This window comes from Amblyomma maculatum, chromosome 2 (assembly GCF_055883805.1).
Source record: "Amblyomma maculatum isolate TAMU_Amacu chromosome 2, ASM5588380v1, whole genome shotgun sequence".
Lineage (NCBI taxonomy): Eukaryota > Metazoa > Arthropoda > Arachnida > Ixodida > Ixodidae > Amblyomma > Amblyomma maculatum.
This window is the reverse complement of record NC_139345.1, coordinates 60,697,775-60,722,943: the sequence shown is the minus strand read 5'-3', so window position 1 is coordinate 60,722,943 and position 25,169 is coordinate 60,697,775. Positions and strand designations below refer to the sequence as shown.

The 25,169-nt window shown below is 46.0% G+C and overlaps 2 protein-coding genes across 4 annotated transcripts in view; both read right to left on the bottom strand.

Moving 5' to 3' along the window:
• Sema1a (semaphorin 1a) overlaps positions 1–25,169 on the bottom strand; it is a 131,468-nt gene that overhangs the window by 9,361 nt on the left and 96,938 nt on the right. The window contains exons 3-19 of one of the 3 annotated variants that reach the window (XM_084594264.1): positions 18,824–18,920; positions 18,388–18,433; positions 17,925–17,987; positions 17,713–17,823; positions 14,362–14,449; positions 12,068–12,172; positions 11,847–11,935; positions 10,267–10,408; positions 9,767–9,845; positions 8,930–9,077; positions 8,404–8,525; positions 7,864–7,946; positions 6,724–6,946; positions 5,742–5,816; positions 5,212–5,276; positions 3,508–3,684; positions 1,297–1,413 (exon numbers count right to left, since the gene is read on the bottom strand). In XM_084594264.1, the coding sequence (XP_084450390.1) occupies positions 1,297–1,413; positions 3,508–3,684; positions 5,212–5,276; positions 5,742–5,816; positions 6,724–6,946; positions 7,864–7,946; positions 8,404–8,525; positions 8,930–9,077; positions 9,767–9,845; positions 10,267–10,408; positions 11,847–11,935; positions 12,068–12,172; positions 14,362–14,449; positions 17,713–17,823; positions 17,925–17,987; positions 18,388–18,433; positions 18,824–18,920 (1,830 nt within the window). The remainder of the gene's footprint in view (positions 1–1,296; positions 1,414–3,507; positions 3,685–5,211; positions 5,277–5,741; positions 5,817–6,723; positions 6,947–7,863; positions 7,947–8,403; positions 8,526–8,929; positions 9,078–9,766; positions 9,846–10,266; positions 10,409–11,846; positions 11,936–12,067; positions 12,173–14,361; positions 14,450–17,712; positions 17,824–17,924; positions 17,988–18,387; positions 18,434–18,823; positions 18,921–25,169) is intronic. The other 2 variants (XM_084594265.1, XM_084594266.1) reach the window with 2 other exon arrangements.
• Positions 21,450–23,212, bottom strand: LOC146198776 (TNF receptor-associated factor 2-like). Its single transcript, XM_084594267.1, has one exon. It carries the CDS (start codon positions 22,944–22,946, stop codon positions 21,684–21,686), a length of 1,263 nt encoding a protein of 420 aa, XP_084450393.1. The 5' UTR covers positions 22,947–23,212; the 3' UTR covers positions 21,450–21,683.

Here is a 25,169-nt window from a genome sequence, read left to right as displayed (position 1 = left end):
TCTTCAAAAGTAAAATAATAGATTTTAACAGCTTAGAATTGTGGGTGATTTCACAAAGAGAGCGAACTGCGCAGCATATGACAACATCCACGAATCCCTTCATTTGTGTCTCATTATCTTACACACTCTCAGTAGCATGCAGTCATGTTACCGAACTACATTTAACACCACCTGACGTAGCCACAAAGCCCCATCAACCAAGCCGTACAAACGAGCCTGTGTGGCCTTAACAGTAGTGCTTCTCACGCGGGATCCAAGGGTCCCAGAAGGTGCAATTCTTATCTAAAAGGAGCGGCTCAAGTTGGCAGCTCCTGTCAACTCACCCTTGTCATGTGATCTCTTTGCATCACACAGCCACTCTACCAATAAGTACATGTCACCTGCTACCTGCCAGGGGCATAATCATGATTGTTTGCTCACAATACCAACGCCGATGCCAACATAAAGGCCAAATTTTCTGAAGAATGGGGCCCTCAATGCTGTCACGTTAATATAACATAGGACAGGCACCGAATCTGAGATAAAGCAACAGAACCCTCTCCCTCTTCAAACAAGTGGGAGTATGGCACTTCACGATTGGCTGAAAGCTCCTCAAACCTTCCACTGGAAGCCAGTGTACTCCTGATCTTTCCCTTTGTGTCTCCTGTGCTGTCTGTAACTGGAACAAGCCAAGCTATCAGCATGCAAAGTGAAATAAAAACAACACGAAAGATGTCCCTCCCTTTCTTCTGGTCATGTGTCCACATTTAACACTTACCGGTCTGCAACAGCTGCACGACTCTGGGAAGCTGCACCATGATCTTATGTCGGCAGTAGTCGGTTACTTTTCTAATCTTGCTATGCGGCAAGTCCATATCCTCAGGTTTGAGTCTTGTCAACGCGGAATTTCTCACATGGAGGTTCTTGTTGTGACCAATTGGACTATTTCAAGCCGACACTACACCACCGATTACACTGCCAGTAGTGACCGAAAAGGTCAGTGCCACCACTAGCCTTTTGTTTGAATATGTTAACATTGTGCAGTGCGTGAAGCACAGCAATAACTTGGCGAAAAGAATGTTGCCACATACACTCTGAGCCAATTTGTTCAAAATATCAAAAGTTGCTCAGGAGCCCTTTGAAAACAGGTGAGAGAAAACGTGGTTAGTTGGGTTAGCCACAGCTGTGGCAGTGCAAGTGAGAGACTGTCACATTCGAGTGGCGTGGGACGCTGCTGGGAGAAGCAAGCGCCAGAAAAAGCCAAAGGGAGAAATTGGGAAGAACGGGGAAGGAGAGGGAGGGAGGGGCCAGGCTCACCTTCGTGACCATCTCCCAAGGGACGAGACGCCGAATTTGGGTGAGCAGCGTCGTCCATTCCAGACCCCGGGTACTGGTGTGGGGACCGCAGGGGACCGTTCGACGATGGGGGCCTCCCTGGCACCCACAGGCAAGACCACCATAGGTCAGCTCGAAACCACCGCATGCCCAAAACCAGACAATGCGACCAGCTACTACTATGTGCACCACAGCAACCTGTCGTCAACATCACCGTATCTATGTTCGGCCAGCAGAGTTATGGTATGCAGGCACTCTATTGAGAAAGAAAATGACTTCCTGAAGACTTCCATGTCTTCGTATCTCTGCGACCGTAATAGTGAAACAGAAGACTAATGCTCTAGTGCGTGCTTTTTGTTAAATGACGAAAGGCACTTCTAATCACTGAATGAGCAGCTAAAGAAAAACATAGCTGTTCCTCGACTTCATGCATTTTCGCTACACCTAGTTTCCCGTTGATGTTTAATTCGTAAACCTATGTGTATAAACTATTTACTGCGAGCTGCTAACGCAGAGAGATACACGGTCCTGTAACTTTTTTTTTTAAGCATCGAAGGAAGTCGGTTCTCCACTATGCTATGCAGCAAAGTTCTGCAATGTGTGCAACAGCTTTAGAATTATGTCAAATCACAGCTCTGATTTCTACTCGCTACAGTACTCTATACGCATATGCTGAATTGGTTCCTCATGATTTAAGCTTTGTTTTCCTTCAAGTTACAGCGTACACCCAATGCCACACAGTTGTTGCACAAGTATGCTCTAGAAAGTCAAACTGCACCTATTCCAAGCACTGACAGATTTTTGCTGGAAGATGGTGTTTACGTCAGGTTGCAAACCGTGGCCACAATTTTTTTTTTCCTCACTTATGTTGACAAACTCAATGCAGTCATATTCTGTGAGAAATTCTGGCTCTAAGGTAGCCACAGTTAATATTCGGACACTTTTTAAACGCATCTTTGTGAGGTGCAACAAGTGTTTTAATGGTACGCACGAGACTGGGGCCTAAAAAGTGATTAATAGCCATGCTCTACTCCATGGCCTGAAGTCAGACACCTTTAGTTAAAGTTAATTCTTAAGTACAGACAGTAAATATTTCAAGTCGTTTATTGAAAGAGCTGTAACAATACGCATAAAGCTTATCTCAGCAGAGACGACCTACTAGAGCTATTTGGTTCGCATTATAGCCCCACAATGTTCCTGCACTAGCACAAAGGGACTAAAGCAATAGTGTGGCTCATAAGGTTACCATTGTACAGAGCATGATTGCATTGAGTTTGAACTTTCCACATCAAATAGGAGAGAAAATGTCATGACAAGAATAAAATGAACACAGAAGCTGCAAAAGAGAATGTTAGTGAGGCAGGCTTAGTTACCACTTGCAAATGCTTTGGTTTCATGCAAAAATGACCATCAGCCATTTTTACCGCCACCACAGATTATGAGTGCACAGGGTCAGTCATATTAAAACTACCACAGCTACCACCACCAACGCCAATGCAAAGGAACGATGCACAAAACAGTAAAAGCGTTCGGCCTCACTTGCACTGGCTAGGTGGGAAAGTAAATACACTTTGTGTCTCGCGGCCTAATACTCAGGCTTATTCACAACTGTGCACATGTCAGCAAAGAGAATATGCCTTGCCGCATTCAGTGTTCCGCTTTATACTGCCTACAAACAGGGGTGTGGTCCCTCTACAACTTCTAGCTGTTTGATGCGTCTAATGGAAGTGGTTATGCACAAAGTTCTCACACTGTCACTAAAACTCAGGTAGCAGGAAAAATAAAAATAACGAAATTCAGCTGTCTTTTGTGTAAGGTTCTATATGGCGCATTTACTTCCTTTGTTTTTTTTTTCCCTCAATCCTTTTGTTGTCCTTGTCAGATGCTAACTGTTTCACATGTGTTGCCCATCGCATATACCGTAGCAGCTCTTTCACGCCTCCACCTCACAGCCGAGGAAGTAGTGCCCAGTGTGCAGGAATGGTGCAGCTCGCCCGTGGGGTCACCTTGGGTAAGGGTGCGTCATGCAGGCAAGCTTGTGTGTGCACGGTGTGTGTTAATTAGGCAAGGAGAAGAGGGCTGTGTCCTCTGCGCCACTTTCTTTTCCACCCTTGCTTTGCCCATGGCGTCCCTTGAAGCGCAACAGTTTTTCGTTAGTCGATCTGCATTCTCGGACATGGGGCCCACACTAACCAAAGAACTGGTGCCGCGTGAGGTCATTGAACTCTTCGGCGGCCATGTCGGGGTCGTCGACCTCGGTGGGGGATGGCGTGGGAGGAGGGGTTGGGGGTGGAGGGCAAGTGCAGTCGCACGGGGGGCACACGCTCACCGGGGGAGATGCTGTCACACCTGAAGCCCCCTGCAACACCCCTGTGCCAGGCCAGGCCGAAAGACTTGCGTCACACATGGTGGTGCATGATTTCCATTTCTTTCTCGCCGACAAGTGTGCGGAGAGCTTTGACGAAGCTACAGTTCTATTTGTTAGCATAAGAAATACACCTATTCCTTTGTTTCTAAAACTAAGCATACATCTCTACAGCAAATGTGATCCTAAAAGCTTCCTTGAAGTTTATCCCAATAGTATTAATCTCAATAGTTACACCTTCACTTCAGAAACAGCCAGATCATAGTGAAACACGTTATTCACACAGAAATAACTTCCGACCGACAAAATATAATTACAGCGAGGGTGACCAGGAGGTGTACATCAGTCATTTAGTTATGTGCACTGCCTTGCACTAAGACCTTCCAAAATAAGAACACTGGTTAGGTAATAGTTCGTTGCACTGTATTAATACCGATTTATGCAGGTGAACATAATGATGTTCTTTCAGTTATGTACCTACATGATCTGGGAACTTGGGGAGAAAAAAAAGAAAAAAAGAAAACTAAGAATTTTGTCATACATTTCGTCCAGCTACCTTCTGTAATGCTACACCACTGAAACTTAGTTATGGAAATATGAATGCATGCCTTAATCAGATTTTATATGAACTATATGAAACAGCAACCACATTCAGACGAGGCACTCCATTTCCTCTCTATACCTGCCCTGTAAACTTTACGCCCAACCCTGCAGAGTTATAACTGTGGGTTATAGCTAATATACTTGAAAATCTTGTGTCCCCTTCAGCAAATACAAACGTTTGGAGCTTGTTTTACGTCAGTTTCGGTTACTTCTGAAATGCCAGAAGCAGCTGCACCACATATCTTGTACCCTCTGCAATCGGGCACATACAACCATTCTCATATATTTATTTATTCACACTGTCAGCCTTAGCCAAGACAGGAGTTGCAGGTTGCAAACATAAGACGATTAAGAAACAAAGCGAGCAATTCGAAAGTTTTCCTGTTCCTAAAAGGAATATGTTAGCAAAAGAAATGAAAACTTCTCTACTGCTTGCCCTGCATGAGTGGTATTCCCATCTACATTGCCTACCAGAACTGCTGTACACAAGTAACTCTTTCTGCCCAAATAAAATCTTTCATTGGAAGCAAATTGTTCCGGAACCCATAAAATACAAACGTTATTGAAGAGCACTGATATGGCTGTCCATGTACAGCTTGGTAGGGGTAAAAAAAAAAAAAAGAAGGCTAAAAGTCTGCATTATGTACAGTGGCATCAAGCCTGGTGTTTCCAGTGTGCTCTGCAGTTTTAAGTGCAGACTCACCTGGAATTAAGGTCATGTTCCACAAGCTTCCACACATGCTCAAAACACAGCAAAATCCTGCTGAAACTGCTACACACACTCCAACACCGTGCATTCATAAGTGCAGCACACCAACCAAGACAGCAGTGGCGGTCTTGTGAACTGTTGACGACGAGCCCCGCCACTCAAAAAAAGAAATAACCTGACGCTTGCGCTTTTACAGAATGCATCAGGCATGAAAATTTACCTTGGCCGCATCGGTGATCCCAGCCCTCTTCGATGTTCTGCACATAGCTGTCTTTCTTCCTCACCCTGTGAAAAAGATGTACAGGCGACACACATTCGAGCATACTGTACTAACAAGGTACATCGTAGATGAATTGCCGCTTCAATCAGATCACACACACGTTTGGAGTCCGAAGCTTAAGTTATGATTTACGGTTTGTTACCACATCTTATGTTCCCACTTTATGCCTTCTCCCTCGCCTCATAGTGGTCGCATTTAAATTAGCACGCATTTGTAGGACTGTCGAGAACATGTTACTTTTTAATCCAAATTTTTTTTCTTTTGCACATGTCAAAGTTCGGAGTAATGTCATTTTTATCAACACTCGCACTGCTGCTTGCAGTACTTTGTAAGTACCAAGCATTCATAGTGAACAGGCAGTTAAAGTGAAAAACGAGACAACTTATTGCCAGCATTTCTAACCATTGTAGCCAAGAAGACGGTTAAGCGCCACAACGATTTCACAATCTATACGGTGTAAAGGACTTTACCTTAAGCTTGGGTTGACACAAGTACTGCGATCACTGTCCCAGGCGCAATATGGGTCCTGGAGTGCCACGCAATCCCTGCGCACAAGACAAAATAAAGCATGAGCCATAAAATCGAACAGAAAATAATGTAAAGCAGACAAAACATCTAGGGTATTTTTCTAGTGCTCGAAATGTGCCCCCACAATCATGATATCTGCACACAGAGAATAGATTTAATTTATGGTGTACAGTGTTTGCAGTGATGGAGAAAGGATGCAGTACAATCATCAATAATGGTAGTTTAGCTCATCTGAATGCCTATATGCATGTGAGTAAAAGAGTGCTAGTTGATGCATAACTATGCATAAAAGGTTGTTCGCAAACCTAACCTAAAAGTTGAGTTTAACCGCTTTTGCGAGCTATCCTTTGATGCGCATTTTTTTTTTTAAATTCTCATCGACAAGCAATCCATTTAAATGGCATATTTCGTTGTTAAAAAGATAATTTGATAGTTTTTCAACACAAAAGGTCAGTGTTTAACGTTTTACAGCAATCTGTAAAATTCTGTGCAAAGTGTCATAATTGATGAAAACAGCAATATTGAAATGAAACCTTTCAAGTAAGCAACTGAAAGATAGCAAAAATAATGGTGAAAATTATGCGATACCCTTCTCATTGTTTTACAAATTATTATTTACTGCATTGTGGCATGAAGGATGCAAGATTTTCCTGAAACACAAAAATCTCTGCTAAATTCTGCATACTTGCAGAAAAAGTTGCATGCTCGCTTTATGCACCACTACGTGCATAGTATGTCAAAGGGTTAAGGTGCAGTGCACGTGAAGGACTAACACCAACGGTGGCTAGAAGCTGGCTGCTAGGCACGTGTGGACATACCCTCAAAAAGGGCCCTAAAGCTATGTTCAAAGAAAATTCTGTAATTCTGATTTCAGAAGGAAGTGCTAGCAAGGCCATTTGAGGAAGGGAGGGATAGGATACTCACGCGCAGGTGGCAGCATAGCGCTGGCATCCAAACAGCGGGATAGCCTGTATCTCGGAGTGGGTGACCACAACCAGGCGCCCCTGTGGCCGGTGCACCAGCAAGTTGGTGACCGGGGCGCCCTGGAACACACCGACATCCTCCACCAGCACGGGCTGACCCGCCGCTCCCGGCTGCTGCTGTGGCCGGGGTGCCACATTCACTGCCTTCAGCACGCGGCCCGTGTCTGCACACAGCACTCGTGTAACCAAAACAGACTCACAAAGCAACAATGCGCAGGTAAAAGACATCTCGGTGCTGTTAGTTAGCGTGATGGGAAAAGCCACTAGCAAAAAAAGAAGGAAAAGAAAAAAAAAATCGACAATGAAACTATTGTAGGAACACTTAAACTTCGCCTTCAGAGGCACGACGTGGCATTGTTAACCGCAGCTGTCCTTCCAGATCCCTGTCCGCATCCACGCACTGTACGACCGCTTAAATCAGTAATCTTTCAATTTACGCCTCTATTATCTCATACATGCTTAATACCATACAGTCCTAAGCTACCACATTTTGTGACAGACCACGCAATATAGACATAAATAACCAGGCCATATGAGTACACCTGTGTGACCTCGGGGCAGCATGAGTCATGACGTCAAAAACCTGACAACAAATTAGTGCCCAGCCGTATAACCTACCAACTGCCACTTGTCAGAGGTATACTCGTGATTTTTCGCTCACAGCACTGACCACACCGACGGTGCAAAGGGTCTTCAACGCTGTCGCGTTAAAATAAGTAGTGGAAGTAGGTACAGAATGCATGGGTCTCCTGCATTGCACCTCGCCATTTTAGCAATAACAAAAGTAAAAAACCAGGCACACATTACGTTGTTGGCTTGCATTTACAGGATAGGTAATCCTTTTTATGAAAAGCATCGCCTAAGTTCATCTTCAGCTCTGCGCTCCCTAAAGTTTATGTGGAATGGTGCCTTTGTCACTGTGCACAAAATGAGGTGAACACGAGATGCATGAAGTAAATCGGGTTACGGAATGTCGTTCCCTGCCTGGTCACATTGTGATCGGTTCTAGTGAACGTAAACTGCTTAACGCTTAAAGAAAGGGAAGCACTAACATGTAGCCAAATATGGTCACAGTACGCACCTGTCCCAATGAAGAGAACATCATACTTTTTGCCGCTCACAGTTTCCACCTGGGGATCCACAGCAATGTAGGTGAATCTGTACCTGTAAAATGAAGAAACGCTTGTCAGAGTCAAATTCTGCACCGATGCATACGTGGGCAATGAGAAACACCACTGGAGGAAGAGAAAAGAGTTTTGTAAATTATGCTGAACATGTTAGCCTACCCATTTTACCATTACTGGCAAGACTGCATTAGAAAGAAACATAAGAAAGAAAATTAGCTTTGAGCCGCAAAAAATAAAATAAAAATAGCTCGCTTCCACACATACACTTTATTAAATTTCCGTAAGTCCCACCTTTGTGAGCAACAGCCATTTAGTGCGTTATGTGAATAACTTGCACTAAATTAGAAGGTGATCTAAATTCTTGTCAACGTTGACATCTTAACTGCTTTTATTACCTATGAACTATTGAGGCTACATTGCTAGCATTTCCACAAATTTTCAATGAACAAACTGAATGACCCAGATCCATGATATGTTTGTTTGAGAGAACTTACTGGAAGCCAGTGTGCACGAGTATGGGGCGACCGAAGTGTGAGGGAACTGCTTGGTCCATTAGCGGATGCTCGGTGATGAAGTTGAGGGTCACATCAGGAAGCGTCCTGGAGTCATTAACACACTGTAACGAAGCAAAAAATGCATGTGAAAAACTTGCCTCAATTAAGTAATAGGTTGTATGTGCCAGAGCGAGGAGTCTATCTGTGATCAGCTATGCCAATAGATGTTTATGTGCAATTTACAAGCCTCTGTACCTGTGATGAAACAGGCGTGTGGCACAGTTCTTGACTAGACCAAACAAAAAATAACATTCAAATAGACAGACGCCACCTCCACAAGTGCCCTCAAGCAGTTTGTTTCTCGTCACCCAGTAATATTCTCCATGGCGACCTCAACCAGCAACACTTGTTTTCCGAGCTCTGTGCACCTACCTCTATTAACAGGGCAGTTCCACAGATTTTTAATATAAACATTGTACCCGCAAATGCAGACAACAATAGATAATGTCACAAGCACACTACCCACCTGCCCTGGCCTGGGCTCTGGAACCTTGGAGTTGACAATTGGCAGCCAGTTTGAGTTGATGTCATCCTGCCCTTTGAAGGGGCCCTCGAACACCCGCTGAATGTCCTCGACACGGAATGCACACACCGCTGACCCACTGATGCTGTTGCTGTAGGGAGGAAATTTGAAGCACCACGCGAGTCAACCGATTGCTTCTCACAATCATGCAGAAAGCATATCAGTGTTTTCAGGCATATGCACAATCACAATATTATAAAATTTTATGCCCTGAACACATAGGGCTTTGCAAACAGCAACTTTTATCTCAGTCAGCTTCAGTTAGCGAATTCTTACACAACCTTAGTACATATCCTTTTTAAAGGCACTAACACTTACACACCTTAGGTAGCTTAATTAATTTTGCAATCAATTTTAACACTTTTTGGCTCTAGTGTGACCACAGGCAGAAAATGTTGATAACATTAGGTTAGACACAATGTATCTACATATCTATGCTACCCTACACCACATACTTGTTTAGACTTTTTTGTGCAAATAACCTATATATAGCAAATCACTGTAAAGATGTAAGTCATTAGAGACTTCAGACAGCATTCTTAGCTCTAAAAAAACCCACACGCACACGAAAGAAAAGGAAAGACAAGGGACGTGTGTGTGTGTTTTTTTTAGCGCTAAGAATGCAAGCTGATAACCATCTAGCCCGTCTAAAAGCTCTATTAGGTCATTAGAGACAACCCACGTTATTCCATGCGTAAAGGTAGCATGTATCTTGAAAGAGTATCTACAGCAAACTGTACAAGTAAGTGGCATTAAAAGAACAGCTCAAGGTCAACTTACTGTGGTGTGGTGAACACACTGTAAATGAGCTTGGCCTCCTTGCCGTTATAGATGCCATCCACAATTGGGCTGGTCGATTCTGTAATGGAAATTCAGAAGTGCAGCAGTGTTTGCTTTCATGCGGGCACATCAAGGTGCCATATCTCCCGCACTAATTTGCTAACCTGTAATAACTTTACATCAGCACAATAGAGCAGATTAAAATTTGGTTGTGTATGGGGATGTGTTTAACTATCATCGTTACAGATAAGTGTTCTGTTCTTAAAAACTGAAGGTCTTCAAAAGATTTTTAATAATATCTGCATGCAGCATATCTACTAAAACCACCACAAAACACTCAGAAGCACATAATGTTTGCTGTAGTAATCAGTGCCACAAGAACATAGTAAATATCGGTGTACTGCACAACTCTGCACAGGGCTGCAGTACTGATCTGAGTGCCGAAGGCTCTAAATGCTCCAATGACAGAAGTGGAAGGCAGTCAGAGCCTTGAAGCTTACGTATTTCGTTGAAGTAGAAGGGAATGTCTCCGCCAACAGAACAGTTGAGTCGGGCCTTGAGGAAAGAGGTCCAGCGCTGCTGGAACTTGTGTGGCCCGCCCTTGTCCCGAGTACACACTCTCGCCACTCTAGAGTAAATAGTCTGCGTAGGACAAAGGTAAATCAGAAAAAAACTCAATACAGTGTTGACATATTACAGTGTGTTAACTCCCCCAGCAGTCTTGAAACCAATGAAATGTGGATGACTCTGTTTATCGTAAAACTAAAGATGAGGCACGTCCAACTAGGAGACTTGATACAAATTGCTGATCGCTCCCTCTTCAAATTCATTAGATTGGACAACCTTCTTGCATTCATTTAATATCCCTTCCTTAACAACTCCTTTTATGCCCTCAGGCAATAAACAATGCCATCAAAAAAGAGAAAACATAACTTACGCAGTGCTTTCAGTTAAATCAAACCTACCCCTGCTATTGCGTAGCAACACTCCACAGAATGAGAGCAGCTAAACAGTGATTTTTTTCAATGGTGTGCTGTATAAATGACTTCTAAACTGAGGGTTGAGGCTGAAAAAAGAGTCTTTACGTGCACCACACACTTCAAAAGCAATTTTAGCCTTAGCCGCTGCAATGCCAGTAGTAGTCCAGCTGCCTTGCTCTTTGTGGGCTCTAAAATTTTTGAGTCTCACTGGGGAAAGTGAAAAGTTTTTGATTTCTAAATGAAGCTCCCACATATAAACAAAAATGTGCTCAATTTTGAGAGTGTACAAGAATATAACAATAAAATATCACAACAAATGCGATATGCGAAGGTAAAATTTAAGTTAGTGAGGCACTGAGTTATGCTCTTATAAACAACCCATTGGTACGACAACGCATGATTTTGTTTGATCCATTCTCAATTCCAAATGGTTTTTAAGCGCCGAAAAAATGCACCATACAAGACATGCAAGCTAGACAACACAGTCGTATAATATCAGCAAATTGGTGAACTGCTCAGAGATACACAAATTTTCAGAAGGTTTGTAGGGCTCGTGGTGCGCCGCGCATTCGAAGGCCGCGCCACTTCCCAATGCTCCCTGCGCGGTGCCCATTTCCCTCTCCCCGCTAGCTTGGGGATAACCGGTCCCGCGCGAGGGGGCTATAAAAGAAGGCACGCGCCGCCGTCTCGCCCTCTCTTGGCTCTTGGTTCCTGGCTCTTCGTTCCGGCTTCGCTCCTGCTTTGCTCCTGGCTCTCTCCACGGAAACGACCCGCAGCCACCCGGACGACGACCCCGGACAGCCTCGACGACGCCCGCGCTTACGTGAGATAAAAGATGTTTGTCATACGGCCCACTGTGTGTTTGTCGTGCGCATCCCTCGGGTAGAGAAAATGCCCACAGGTTTCAGTAGAGTTTCTATATGGTACTGTTTGTGAAAGCTGGTTCAAATGAATCTATACAGCCTACTACACCCTAATAAATCTGCTTCATATATTCTTTAATGACTTTAATGAATTGCAGTGTAATAGCCAATGTGAATAAAACAATCTTTCTACTGTCCCAAACGAGAAAACATATTTAAGACATGATCAGTACTCACCTTTCCACAGTTAATAAACTCCACAGCTGACTCGCGGAAGAAGAAGTACACATAATCTTCATAGTGGATGGAGCTTACAAAGTTTGGGGCTGCAAGTAGAAGCATAAATTAATCCTACATGCTGAGAGTGAAATGCCATTTAGGTCAAGTGAAACATTAATAGGAATGATGAAATTACAGCAATGGGATATGCACCTCCATAAGTGACACTACCCACTCACCGTTCAGGTGCTTCAAGTCAAAGGGCTCCGTCCTGAGAGGCTTCCTGTATATGAGTGGGTCTGCCCCCGAAAGCTGGCCAACAGTGGCCACATACAGGTCACCATCTTTATAAAAGGGGCACAAGAAATTTCCCTCATTAGAATAGGGTCATGGAACAAGGGCAAAAAGATCAAGCGTATGAACATCAATGCTAGACTTCTGAAGGACGCTTCAAAATCGGCTTCCAGCACCCAGAGATTAAGCAATGCATCCAGCTTAGCATGCGTAAAAGACTGCTGTACTTGGACATCACAGCTTTCACACCATAACACATCTCAAAAGTTGACCGTGCTTACTAGTTATGACACATTACTCCAAACGATTACATTTCACTAACAACTTTAATACACAATTTTTTGTCATATCCACACTGTGCATGCACATTTCTGTGCCATGCTATTTTCCACGAGGCCACAGCAGCAATATTTACCTGTCCTCCTTGACAGGGGACCTGAATGTCCCCCAGGCAGCATGGTAACAAACAGAACAGAGCAAAAGTGCACTTAGCCCAGCAGGTGAAAAGTAAACAAAGTAGCAGAGGAAACACAGACCATTTTTAATGTACACAGAAAGTACACACACGCGACAATGTGACAATAGTATGCAAAAGCAGGACGAATGACACTATGGTGTTGCAGTTCTCATAATGCTCGTTAACTTAATGCTCTTTAAGTAAAGTAAAAGGTGGATGTCAGGACTCAGTACAAGCTGCAGCCTTGTGTCAAAATGTACAAATCGAGTAAAATGTTGAAAACTTGCATACGTAATGCAAATGCTTTAAGCAGGTTATAAGAGCATTGCACACTGAAAAAGACAAATTGCCCAGCCCCAAAGCATAGCCAGTCCTTTTGTCGAGCTTCGTCATCAGAAGTCTCGACTGACACATGCTCAACAGACAGTGCTGTGTACTGAAATGCTGAGTCGAATCAGCTAGACGACTTTACCTGTCATTTATAGCATGGCTCCCTTTGTCGTATTTTGTTGGTGTTGTACTTCCATCCCAATGCTATACTAAGAAACAAGTTAGTGACAAACTTAACCTTGATTATTTTTGTTCTAAATCGGGCAGGCTTACAGGCACACAAAAAAATAATGAATCATCTGCATGCGTGACCTTGGGCAAGGGAGTGAAGCTTACAGTGTTTGTACACATGTGGCCTCCTATGATAGTCATCATCCTCCTGGTCTGAAGTTGTTGTCATAAGCACACATCATGTAACACGAGTTCATGTTATAACTGTTTTACAGTTTCATCCTCAAAAGGTCTCGACACTTATGCTAACAAACAGCACTTGTCCGTTGAGTACCCAAGTCATCTCGGCTAAATAACTTTGCCTGCCATTCCCACTGCCCCCTTGTCTTCCTAGCAGTGCTATTGTTGAAAGAAGAGTGAATGAAAAACAAGACTCGATGCAGGCAAGTCGTACAATAGAGGACGCCACCCTCGTAGGTCACTGCGCCACCAAAGGAATAATACAAGAGTGCAACGATGCAGTAAGTCCAGAGGGAGCCATGCGGGCAGCTGACCGTGACCCTTCCTTGCATGGCGCATGGCCAGCGCTGTCACTTGTCCAGACTTAGGGACAAAAGAGCAGAGTGGGAAGTCAGGCTTGAAGCCATTGTTTCTGCACAAGGTGCCCAGAGCACGACCCTTGCAAGAAGCGTCTCCTAGCTTCATTTCAACTTTGTGTGTGTCTGACGGAATTTGTGACGCAGGTTCAAGAAATGCATGGAAAAGAATTAATACGCGAGTCACAGTAATAGGCAAGCAGCACAGGAAATAAGTTGGCTGCAGTGCCTTTATGTGTCACCCCACAAAAGCTGACACCTAGACTACAGTAAAGCACAAAAATGGAGCCAGAAAGACAAGTTAGTAGTCTGAATCTCACCTTCTACAGGGCTTGATTACTATTTGTTGGTTATAGTTTGTGTGCTTAAAACAAATGCTGTCAGTTCTGCACAGCGTACAGACTAAGCTTTCACTTAAACATAAGCCTCTTGCACTTTGTACACTGCGGAACTCTGCAGCTTATGGAGTATCAAATTGACCTTCATTCATGACAATAAAAAAATCAAGAAGTGCGACAGCAAGGAAAGCCAAAGCTAATCCATCAAAATCTATCAATTTCTGTCAACAGATAATTAGACAACCAGAAAATTGCATTTAGTGTAGTAAGAATTGTGTTCCTCTTTTTTTTTTATTATTAACATTATTATTATTCAGCTCAGATGACAAAGGGCAGGCAGTCCTTACCAGCAAATATGGCTGTGCTGTTGTTCTTGGGATCAAAGGGACACAGACCTTCTCCGGGCACCTGCTCCTTCACTATGTACTCCCCATCCTGCAATAATGGACGCCATCAATCACACCCTGGCATTCAGTGTGCAATAGCATGCACAGAAGCTGCACGAAAACTTTTGCTTTTCCCAGGCACACACACATGCACGTACACAGATACAAGCGCACACCCACAGATCTGCATATGCTGGGACGGAACCAGAGTTTGGAAATATGGCAGCTCAGTAATGTGCCAGTCTTTAATCATGCATTATGAAAGAAAGAAAGCAAGAAAACAAGAGTCCCTTACTGAGGCATTTTAAGACCAAAAAAAAAAAAGAACCAGGAAAACGACTTCAGCCCTGCCTTGAAGGATACGGCGTGACAGCGTTAATGCGTCCCGCCAGCAGTTACTCTTGCCCGTTTCCCGTTTCCTTTTTCACAGTGACAATCATCATGTGAAAGATCCAACAATATGCAAAGACACCACCTTAACCAAGCTGTACAAACGTGTTTGTGTTGCCTCATGGTACCGTGTCTAACATGGTCAGGGGACTAAACCTGAACTAGTTACCTCAATTTTCTTTTCAGTGCAATTCATTTACTTGACACACTTGCATATCTTAAAGGGACACTAAAGAGAGAAAGGAAGTGGGTTTGCATCGATAGATAGCCAGTTCCTGATTACAAAAAGACCACTCTTACTGAAAACAGAGCTGTTATAAGGTAGTAAAGAAGAATAACAGAAATACAGGTATCGCCACCACAGCCAAACGGCCGAGGCTCGCAACTACAAATCACGTGACGCGCTAGGGATCCCGGAGGCTGACAAATGCGAATTACGTATGTTTGAATGCGATAGTACGTTTTTTTCTCAAACATGACGCTTTTATCATACGTAAACGACGGCGAAAATACAACGTAAACGTTGCAAGGCAAATACAAAAATATACTTGGAGGCGCCACAGGCGCCCACTTCAGTTTTGGTTATGTTTCGACTTGGGCATTTCGTGCGCACTCGGATAGTTTGGTTGAACCTGCAGCGCCTTAATTACGAGCTTGGAGCAGCAGATGCGCCTTGATGGTTCCCATTTGAGCATTCGGAGAAACGAGCGAGAGAAATCCGCTACCGCCGACACACTCCTTCGTTCACACTTCTGCGCCAACATATCGCCGCCGTTGCCGCTTCGACTGCGACCTGACCGCTTGACTGCAGCTGCGTACGCCACAAAAAGCATACATATGCTAAGTACCGAAGGAAAAACGCATTATCATTCAATTGTTCACTAAATCATGGCACATCTGACCAACATATACTGCGTCAACAAGACCTTCAACGTGCTATTTGCAGGCGTCGTTAACAAAAGGGGCATACGCGCCGCTCATACCAAGGAGAGCGTCGATATATTGCGCTCGGGTAAAAAGTAAAAACTAAAAATAACGAAGCACCAGAAATACATTACAAAAGGTTAAAAAAAATTGGTTTGTAAAAAAAAAAAAATTGTTAAAAGCTGTAAGACTCGAACTCGCTACTGCTTGCTCCGTAACGTACGGCGCTAACCGCTCGGCTACGCCGCGCCACAGGAACCTTGGAAATGGTTCTAGTTTTCATGCCATGGCCCCATTTACAATAAAGTGTTTCTGCTGCCGGTCTAAAAATTACAATTTCTTGATCATCGGCGCATGCTGCCTGCTCTCACGTCTTGCAACTAATGTTCTGGATGCCTATGCGCACTATATTGTGCACTAGATCCATTTTAACATGTGGAATTTCACAGCGCTGGCAAATGTAGTGGCGCCGGCACTTCGGTCATGTTCTGCTACCGTGGACGTAATTTTCGCTGAACACGGAGCTGTAGCACAAACCTTGAAGGAAAAAAGTGCGACGAAGCTTCAAAACTGACAAGCGCAGCAGCGAGGACACTATTTTGCTGGTAACTAAATCTTATTTGTATGTAAACATGTCAGGAAGCGTTGCGATGACCGGGGGCTCGGTTTGTTGCAAGAAGGAGCACAAAAGCTTGTGCAACATGTAAAGTATTGTGCATTACAAGCGCTCTATGTTTTTTTTTTTCTTCCTTTGTGGGCCCATCGCTCGGTAAATTACTCTCTTCATCGTTTTATTTATTTCGGCTGAGGCCGTCATTGCGAGTACGCTGTTGCCATGTTGGCCCTTGAGGGATGCGACGCCGCGGGCCGCGCCGGCTCGCTAGCTATCACGGAGTCTCCGCTTACGTCATAGTGTGCGTCACTCAACTCCAACTACGTAGTTGGAGGCCACAGTTTGAATTCGACCGGCGGGAACAAGAAAAAACCTCAACTTCTTTTTGCAATATCTCAGCAATTATTCGATTTTTTGCTGCCGGATATGCGGCGACAGTGTCACCAAATGTAGTTTATTAGATTTTCATACCATCTTTGGCTGTCTTTAGTGTCCCTTTAATGACGTTTGAGACATGTTGTGACATTCTAATCACCAGATTTTCTAATGTTTTAATAACTTTTGAAAACCATTGCTGCACGTGTGACATAGCCACCATTTTAACCAATACGAATTTTTTTCCCTCAATGCTGGCAAGCCAACACAGAGTTTTGAGCTGAGCGAGAATTAGCGCTGCCACAAAGAGACTCAAGACAGTTAAATCTTGCGTCACCTTGAAATTAAATAAAGGCATTAACACACAAACACGAGTGTATGGACAGCACTTCATTTAAGAAATGCAAATTGTTGCACTCCAAGGCAGGGAGAGATGAAGTGATTAGGAGTTGGAGTGCATAAGTTGGCAAGCCATATATTGCTTTCCCGAGATAAGGCTCTCCTGCCAAAGAACTATCGGTCAGGTCGTGAAAAAAAAAAGAGCAGTGCATCGCAGTGGACATGTTATAGTGACCTTTCGTAATGGTTATCTTGCCTGCCTTAATGTAAACTCATGGCAATATATATATATAGAAAGACAGCACAACTACATAGGAGCACTTTGTTTAAGAAAGCTTTTAAAGTAAAAAGCGTCCTACTGTACTAATGCTTTGCACTGCTGAGAGTATATCATCCACTGCCATAGCTGCTGCCTGAATAGGCTCAGAAGACAAGCTGTGATGGGAGTAGCAGTTGACGAAGAGCCCTCCATATATGCAAAAAAAAAAAAAAAAAAAAAAAAAAAAAGAGAGAGAGAAAAGAAAAGAAAAGAAAAAGAAAAAAAATTCAAAATAATGTTGTTTTCTTCCAGAAATAAAAATGAATATTAGAGTGTTCTAAGACAACCTACAGCACTCAACCTAATGCATTTTTCTCAGAGCACAATTTTGCCGAGTTTTCCATATACTGACCGGAGATATCACATAGTCCCTGCAGCGTGGCTTGTATGCATTGGTGCCGCAGACAAAAATGACGCTTTCCGATTTTCTTGCCAGCACCCTGATGTAGTTCTGACACGCCTCCTAAATAGATGCAGAAAGGTGCACCGGAGATGTGAGTAAGCTGAGACACTTTGCACAGAGGATGAACAAAAGCCATGGCTGTGGGCTACAGTGTCACTCACCTGACTCTTTCCTTTCAACTTGCACATGTCAATATCTTTACCCTCGGAAAACCACTCCAACTTCTGAAAGAAAACAAGTTTGTCAGGCTATGCAAAAGCTGAACAACAAGTTTTGTCTAATGCTCAGTCCTAATCTCAAGTCCTGGTTTAGAAATAAAAATGGTTTGAGTGCTTCAGATTTTTCTTAAATTTGCACACTGAACCCTTCCTTTTGCACCCACTGTTGCCAGCTCTTTCCTGAAACTGCTGATATGGCTAACCCTGGATGCATCAGCCTCATTGTATAATTTTTATTTTTCGTGACACTATTTCATTTACACTCTTCTACAAAGAAATGCTGATCTCTGCTAATGTACTAAAAAAGCAATAAGGAGCCTTAAAAATTCATGCCTTCCTGACACTGCCACCTGAAGTAAGGGGATAGTACAAGTTGCGCAATTATTAACAACAAGTGCAATGTCACCTTCTGTAACTCCAGCGTAGAAAGGCTGATGTTGTAGACAACATTCCTGGAAGAAAAGGCGACAATCACACATTGCAATTCTTGGCACATGATACATACTGTATGAGCAAAATGTTCCTGGATCTTAGAAAGTAACTATTTAGAAACTCATTACAGCAAGTGATGAAACTGCAAAAGGTAAAAGGAAAGATATCAAGAGCATAATGGTAACATGTATATGCCTAATATTTTCAATTATGTGTCCAAAAGAGAAATGATGGCACACTCTTGTTCAACTACTTCAATATGCAGTTAAAAAAAAAATAATGTGCCAATTAAGGGTGGAAATCGTCTCCAGTGCATACAGTACAGTAAGAAGCATAATCGTTCTGCAGCTGCTGCACCACCCCATCCTGTGCACAAATGCACAACACCAAAATCAAGAAACACTGCTCACCTAGCCCCCACAAGAAGGTTGTGGCCATCCTGTTCTAGGAGACGGAAGTGGTCACTGTGCGTCTGGTTCCCACGAAACTTGCCAACCAGCTCTGGAGCTGCACAAGAAAAGAAAAAAGAAAACTTCACATGGTGGTCTCCAGGCATAACTGCAGCTGAACCGAACTTAAGAAGTGTTACAATTCCGTCTTTATGTCAGAATACACGAGTGCCAAGATTATGCGAGTACAATCATGTACAGCTTTTAAGTGGGGCAGAGGGACCTGAAGAAAAATAAAAGCTGGCCTGCATTAACAGGCTACGGCTCCATTTCTGGTGATATCTCTCACCAAAAGCTAGAAAATACCATGGAAAGTAATATTGGGCACTGCCATCAATGACCAACACCACAGGTAAATTACTTTAATCAACATCAAATTTCTGCCACAGATACCAGAGGCCATTGGCTATAGTGCCATTCGCTTGAAAGCAGAAGCAACAAGTATTTCTTGATGTAACAAGTTTGAACTGACTGCCAGTAGAATTTTTAAATTCGACTTTCTCAGCCACGAACATGCCTTGCCGCCAGACGAATGTTAAAATTCCCTCAAAGAGCAAAAGAATAAATTCTACTGAGCACAATAATTTTATGGGGTTTTCTTCAGTGTCCCTTTCATCAAGTTTAGGTTACACGAGAGAACCACGTCATAAACAAAATGATCAAATGACAGTCCTGCTGCCTTAGCTAAAATCAAAAGACGAAAAGATCATGGCATGTAATGAATCGAAAAAATAGCCAGCGGTCCATAACGGCGAAGTCGATACTAACAAAGCGTATAAAAAGGGGGAGATATGAACAATGAAAATTCGATAACTTGAAGTGAGCATGATTAGTGGAGGACAGGAGTTATTAAATAAGAGACTACTTAGTGAGAGTGGTCTTTGCAGTGAAGCTGGAGTGGATTTGGTTATTTCACAATCGATTATGTGATAAAAGTTTAGATAATGTGAATAAGGGCCACAGGGACATGGCAGCCAGAAGCAATGCCAAGAAATTGTTTCCTTTCATGACTGTTGCGCCACCTTCTGTTGAGCAAACTTATAGCCATAAAATGTCAGAACATCTCAGGAACTTTCAGTTCACTCAAGCTTTAGGCCCTGTGCTGCAAACGCTAGCAAACTATCAAGGCCAGAAAGTGCATGATAAATTGCCCGTCTATATTCACACCACCCACGCTGCAAGAAAACCACGTGAGGAAAGACAGAAAAAGAACGAAAGACTTGCAGCTTTCAAAACGTCTAGCTAGCTGCCCCACCGTGCGCTCCACCCTTCTTCCCTGGCAAGTCACATATTTTCGGCAAGCACAGGGCGATCCCTCTGGCAGAGCTCAGTTTGAGCTAGACGAAGCGCCGTATCGAAAACAAAGGGCCGAGTCCACGCGGACGACAAACACGGCCGCCCACGCGGCGGGGTCTAGGCCGACCAATGCCCTTCTCCCAAGCGCTCTACTCAATGCACGAGGCAGCGCCACGAAACAATGTGTTCCACGGTGCGCGAAACCGGTGCGCGAGCCCGTTCTGCGTAGCGACAGCGAGTATGCATCGTGCACACAGCTTGCACGTGCCGTAACGAGCGAACGATGGCCGAGGTGAGCTTACAATCTCGCCGCTGGCTAGACCTCATCACAAGAAACGACGCGGCGCGGCGGCAAAAAAGCAAGGTGAAGTCAGCCACCCCTTCTCCATCGAAGAAGAAAAAGAAAAATGAAGCAAGACAACAGAGCCGTGGACCCGCCGACCGCTCAACGGCCCATTGCGACAGTTGCGGCACGCGCCTGCGCGCAGGCACGCAGTTTTCGCAACTGCAGCTGGTCGCACTGCTTTACGAGCAGCGCGGAGGACATATGCATGCATGCACGCCGCCCGCTGTTCCTCCACCACGGCCACTGCTCGCACACGCGGACGAATGCGCGCGTAGCTCCCAGGGTCAGACGACGCGAGCGAAAATAAGAATAAGCGACACTACACCAGCCGTGATTGCGAGCCCGCTACTTTACTTCGCAGTGAACGAGAGAAAGAGGTGCACTGCGTTATTGTCACTGAGCCCGGACACGTGACAAGTCTGCGTCAAGTTTAGCCGTTCAGCCCCCCGCTCTCCTGCTGGTCTGTCGCAGACATCATTCGTGGCAGCCCGACACGATACTGAAACGTACATACACCCGCGCCACGCAAACAGATTTCTCAACCGCGTTTGCCCAACGACGAAGACGAGTCCCCTTTTCGCGAAACGCCTGGTCGAGGTTCGCTGCGTCTGTCTAATTCCAGCTCGTGTTTCTAAACGAGTTTATTGTTCACCAAACAAGGCGCGTGCCGTCTGGCTAATGTACTTTGACTTGCACATGCATAGGCACGATTATCGTTGGTTGCCCCGAATGCGCGAATGGTAATTAAGAGTAAGAATAGCGGGAGTTAGGCAATGAGCAGTACATAGAGGACTAGCGGGTGCGCCGAAACAATGCCTGACACGCAGAGCAGCGTGAGACGTTATCAGCGCGGCCCTCCAAGTATTTTCCCACAACTTACCCTAACTACATATACGTGGCCAGTGTCAGTAGTAGTGGCAGCTTCTACAAATTTAGTAGGTGCCGCGGTTTCTTTAATGTAACAGCTTTTATGATCACAAACTACAGGAAGACAAATTTTCCGACCGCGAGGTGCCAACAAAAATGCGGTTGATCCTTCTCTGAAACGGGCAGTCAGAACCTTCCACAACTTGACAAACGTACACGTCGAATAGCACTGGTACACAAGTTAATTGGTAAAATTTTCACTGGGAAGTCAATTTTCATTTCGCCGCCCCGCACTTGCATCGCCGTATTGCGCTAGGCCCTGAGCTCCGTGAGGAAGTTGACGGTGAAGGAGTTGTCCCGGATATAACCGTATTCAGGGTTTGCCAGGTCGTCGAGCGTGATGAACTGCGAGAAGCCGAAGCCCTCGTTGTCCTCGCCCGGCCGGGGCTTGCGGAAACAGTGGCCCCACTCTTCGCCCTCGGACTCCGGCCGGATGTCGCCCTGGATGTTGTACGTGCCGCCCGCTGAGATGAGCACGAACGAGGTCTTCTGCGCGTACGGCCAGGCGAGCGACGTGTCGAACGAGCCCGCCGTCAGCACGAAGTACAGTCCCAGGCACGGCCCGCCGGCGGCAGTCGAGTTGCCCAGACTACCCTGCAGGTACATGCGGTAGCCCGCGCCCCCGCAGTAGAAAGCGTCGCTGCTAAATGAGGTGGTGCGCCCTTCCAGGGCGTCCTGTCGCATGCGGGCGAAGTCCGCCACTTTCCAGACGTAGCAGGAGGAAGGCGGGCTGTCTTCCTCCACGGCGCCCAGCTCCCTGCTGAGGGTCTCGCCCTCCAGAAGCAGCAGCTGCGCAGTCTCGTCGGCGGTGTTGACGGCTGACTGCTTCCAGAGGCGCTGGTCCTCGGCCAGAGAAGCCTTGGCTTCTTCCAGCGCCGTACGAAACGAGCGCAGTTCGTCGTGGATAGTCATACGCAGCGTCTTAAGCTCCTGGCTCACAACGTCGCAGCGGTCGACGAGTGGGGTCTCAGCTCGCATGTCCGGCCGCTGGGCGCAGTCTCCGCCGACGGCCCCGTCTGGCACGGGAAAGGCGGGCTTGTTCGCCGCCTCGGCATTCACTGGCTTGGCGGACACCCTGCGGCATTCGTTGCGGACGTGCGCCAGCACCTGAGACACCTCCACGCGGCGGGAGCAGAGTTCGCAAAGGACGAGCTGGTGCTCGCACAAGGCGATGTGCTTCTCGTAGGTAGCCAGCGTGGGCACGTGGAAGCAGCCCTTGTTTTTGCATCCCACCGGGTACTGCCGGAAGAGGTCCGGCGCCGAGCGGTCCAGGCGCATCTGCTGGGCGCTGAAGTCGATGCCGTCCACGGGGCAGCAGAGTGGCTCGCCCGTCGCCAGGCCCTGGAAGCAGCGCCGGCAGAAGACGTGCTTGCAGGGCGCCCACAGGGTCTCGGCTGCCAGCACTCCGCACAGCGAGCAGACGCGGTCCGCAGGCGGTTCGCGCCGGAACTCGACCAGCGTCCAGTTGGCGATGTACGGGAAGCCCGTGACGAAGCGCTTGCTGCTGGCGTACATGGTGGTGCCGAGCCTCTGGCGTGCGCCGCACACAACGACCCCGGACCTGCCTTCTCGGGCACGGCCTTGCTGCTCCGCTTCCGATGCGCACGCTACTCTTCGTCGTCGTCTCGGGTAAAGAACCGCGGCGACATCGAAGAGGTGGCGCTGTAGCAGCGGCCGCACTGAAAAGGAAGAAGCTGACAGTGCTCCAATCTTTGGCAGCTATGGGCGTTGCTAAGCGCTTTAGTAGTGAACGGACCCCATCGCAACTATATTACAATATATGTCAGAGCACTGTGTAGCCTTCTCTTGTTCTGCCCTGAATATATGTCCGGAATATACAGCCCAACGGATTTGCTTCTAAAGCCGCGTTCAGACTACGTGCGCATCCGTCGTAAGTATCGTATTTATCGCAGTGCGCATAGTGGCTGGAACTCCCGTTTACGTAGCTTGCGACCGCGCATGTTCACACTGGGCCATTCGGTAAGATACGTTCTTTACGACCGGCCAATCAGCGCTCTCAACATGGCGCTGGTTAGCAAGCGGCTGATAGCAAAGGTCTGGGCTCTTCAAGCTCAAAATGAGATGTGAAAGAAAAAGACTGGACACACAAATAAAATACGAAAAAGAACAATGGGTATATTAACAATTAACAACTCTGTTATAAATACACTTCGTTTCACACACGCACGTTCGCACCACACAGTTTTCAAACGTCCGCTCACCGTGTTGACTCCTTCGCACATTTCACGCGCCCGCTCTCATTGTCGACGTACTGCGCACTCCTGCTCGGTGTCCCGTGATCGCACTCTTCCGCACCAAAACAGGCGTACGGTCCGCCTGCATCCCTGCTTGCGATTTTACCAGTGCCCCGGAGCGATCTTGGAGACGGGCCGGTGCGGTGACTCAAAGGCCGTACTACTGACTCCAAACAATGAGCCGGGGCGCGCGGCCGACTCGGAAACGTCCGCGGAACCTCGTCCCCCCTCAGAAAATGCTGTTTTCTTTTTCTCTTTTACGGTGAGCTTCTTTCAAACTTCGACGAGTCCGCACCAGCTCCGTTCTGCGGCCCGACCGCAACGTCTCCCCGCATCGGCCTTTCGCTGCAGGCCAACTGTTTCCTCACTTGTCAACGGAGTCGATGGGCTGCGAGAATGCACGGGGACACGGGGATGAAGCGGGCATCCCCCGCCTCCATAACCTCACTTTTCTAAACTAGAGGAAACATTTGCTTGTTGAGAGCTTGTTCGCGCATGAAAAAACGGATTGATAAACCACTTACTACTTTGACTCAGCGCACTGGCAAATTGCAGCCAGGCATCGTTTTGCACTTCTCTCTGTGCGATTTCAGCTACTCGTAGTAGAGACAGTAGAGAGCCGGCTGCCGAACTTTTTTTATGAGAGGCTGATAACTCCACAGCGAAGATTCCGCACTGCACATGATCAAGCTGCGGACAGACACAATCACCGACAAAACACCAATAACACCGGCGAGCCGACACTGCAGCAGAGTAGGAGCGTTGGATGATGTCGCATACTAGTGGTTAGCGCGCGAAATCTGAAAGGACCGGAAGCCCCGTGACCGGAAAGGGAAAACCGAAACGGCTGTGCGCATTGGTCGCGCGTAACAGACGTATCTGTAATAGTCGTAAAAGTCGCGGGTCTTCCGACATTTAAGCCGCGTTCAGACTGCAGTCGCATCTGTCGTAAGTGTCGTATGTATCGTAATGCGCGTAGCTGCTGGAACTCCCATTTACGTAGCTTACGACCGCGCATGTTCACACTGTGCCGTTCGGTAAGATACGTTCTTTACGACTAGCCAATCAACGCTCTCGGCTCGCATTCTCCAAGATGGCGCCGGTTAGCAAGCGGCTGTTAGCAGAAGTCGAAGCTTTGCAAGCTCAAAATGAGCTTATAATCGTCTACGCACTCAACCGACGCAGGCGGAGACGTAATAGAAGAATGTGGGTGCGTCAGATCTTCCTGGATAGAGCCGTGGATGGAGATTTTCACAATCTTTTTGCGAAGTTGAGGGCTGGCGATACCGCCCTGTTTTACAACTTCGTCCGGATGTCACCACAGCAGTTCGACTTTCTCGAAAGCCTCGTCAAACCGCTGATTCAAGTCCAAGAGACTCCGCTGCGAGAATCCCTGTCATCTGCAGAGCGTTTGGCTATAACCCTGAGGTAAGCATATGTCTCTTTCTCTGCTTCGCATGGTAGATGCGGGTGTAGGCGAGCG

Bases quoted from the DNA above. Each gene is read 5' to 3' on its own strand.
- LOC146198776 (XM_084594267.1), bottom strand. From the start codon at position 22,946: ATGTACGCCAGCAGCAAGCGCTTCGTCACGGGCTTCCCGTACATCGCC.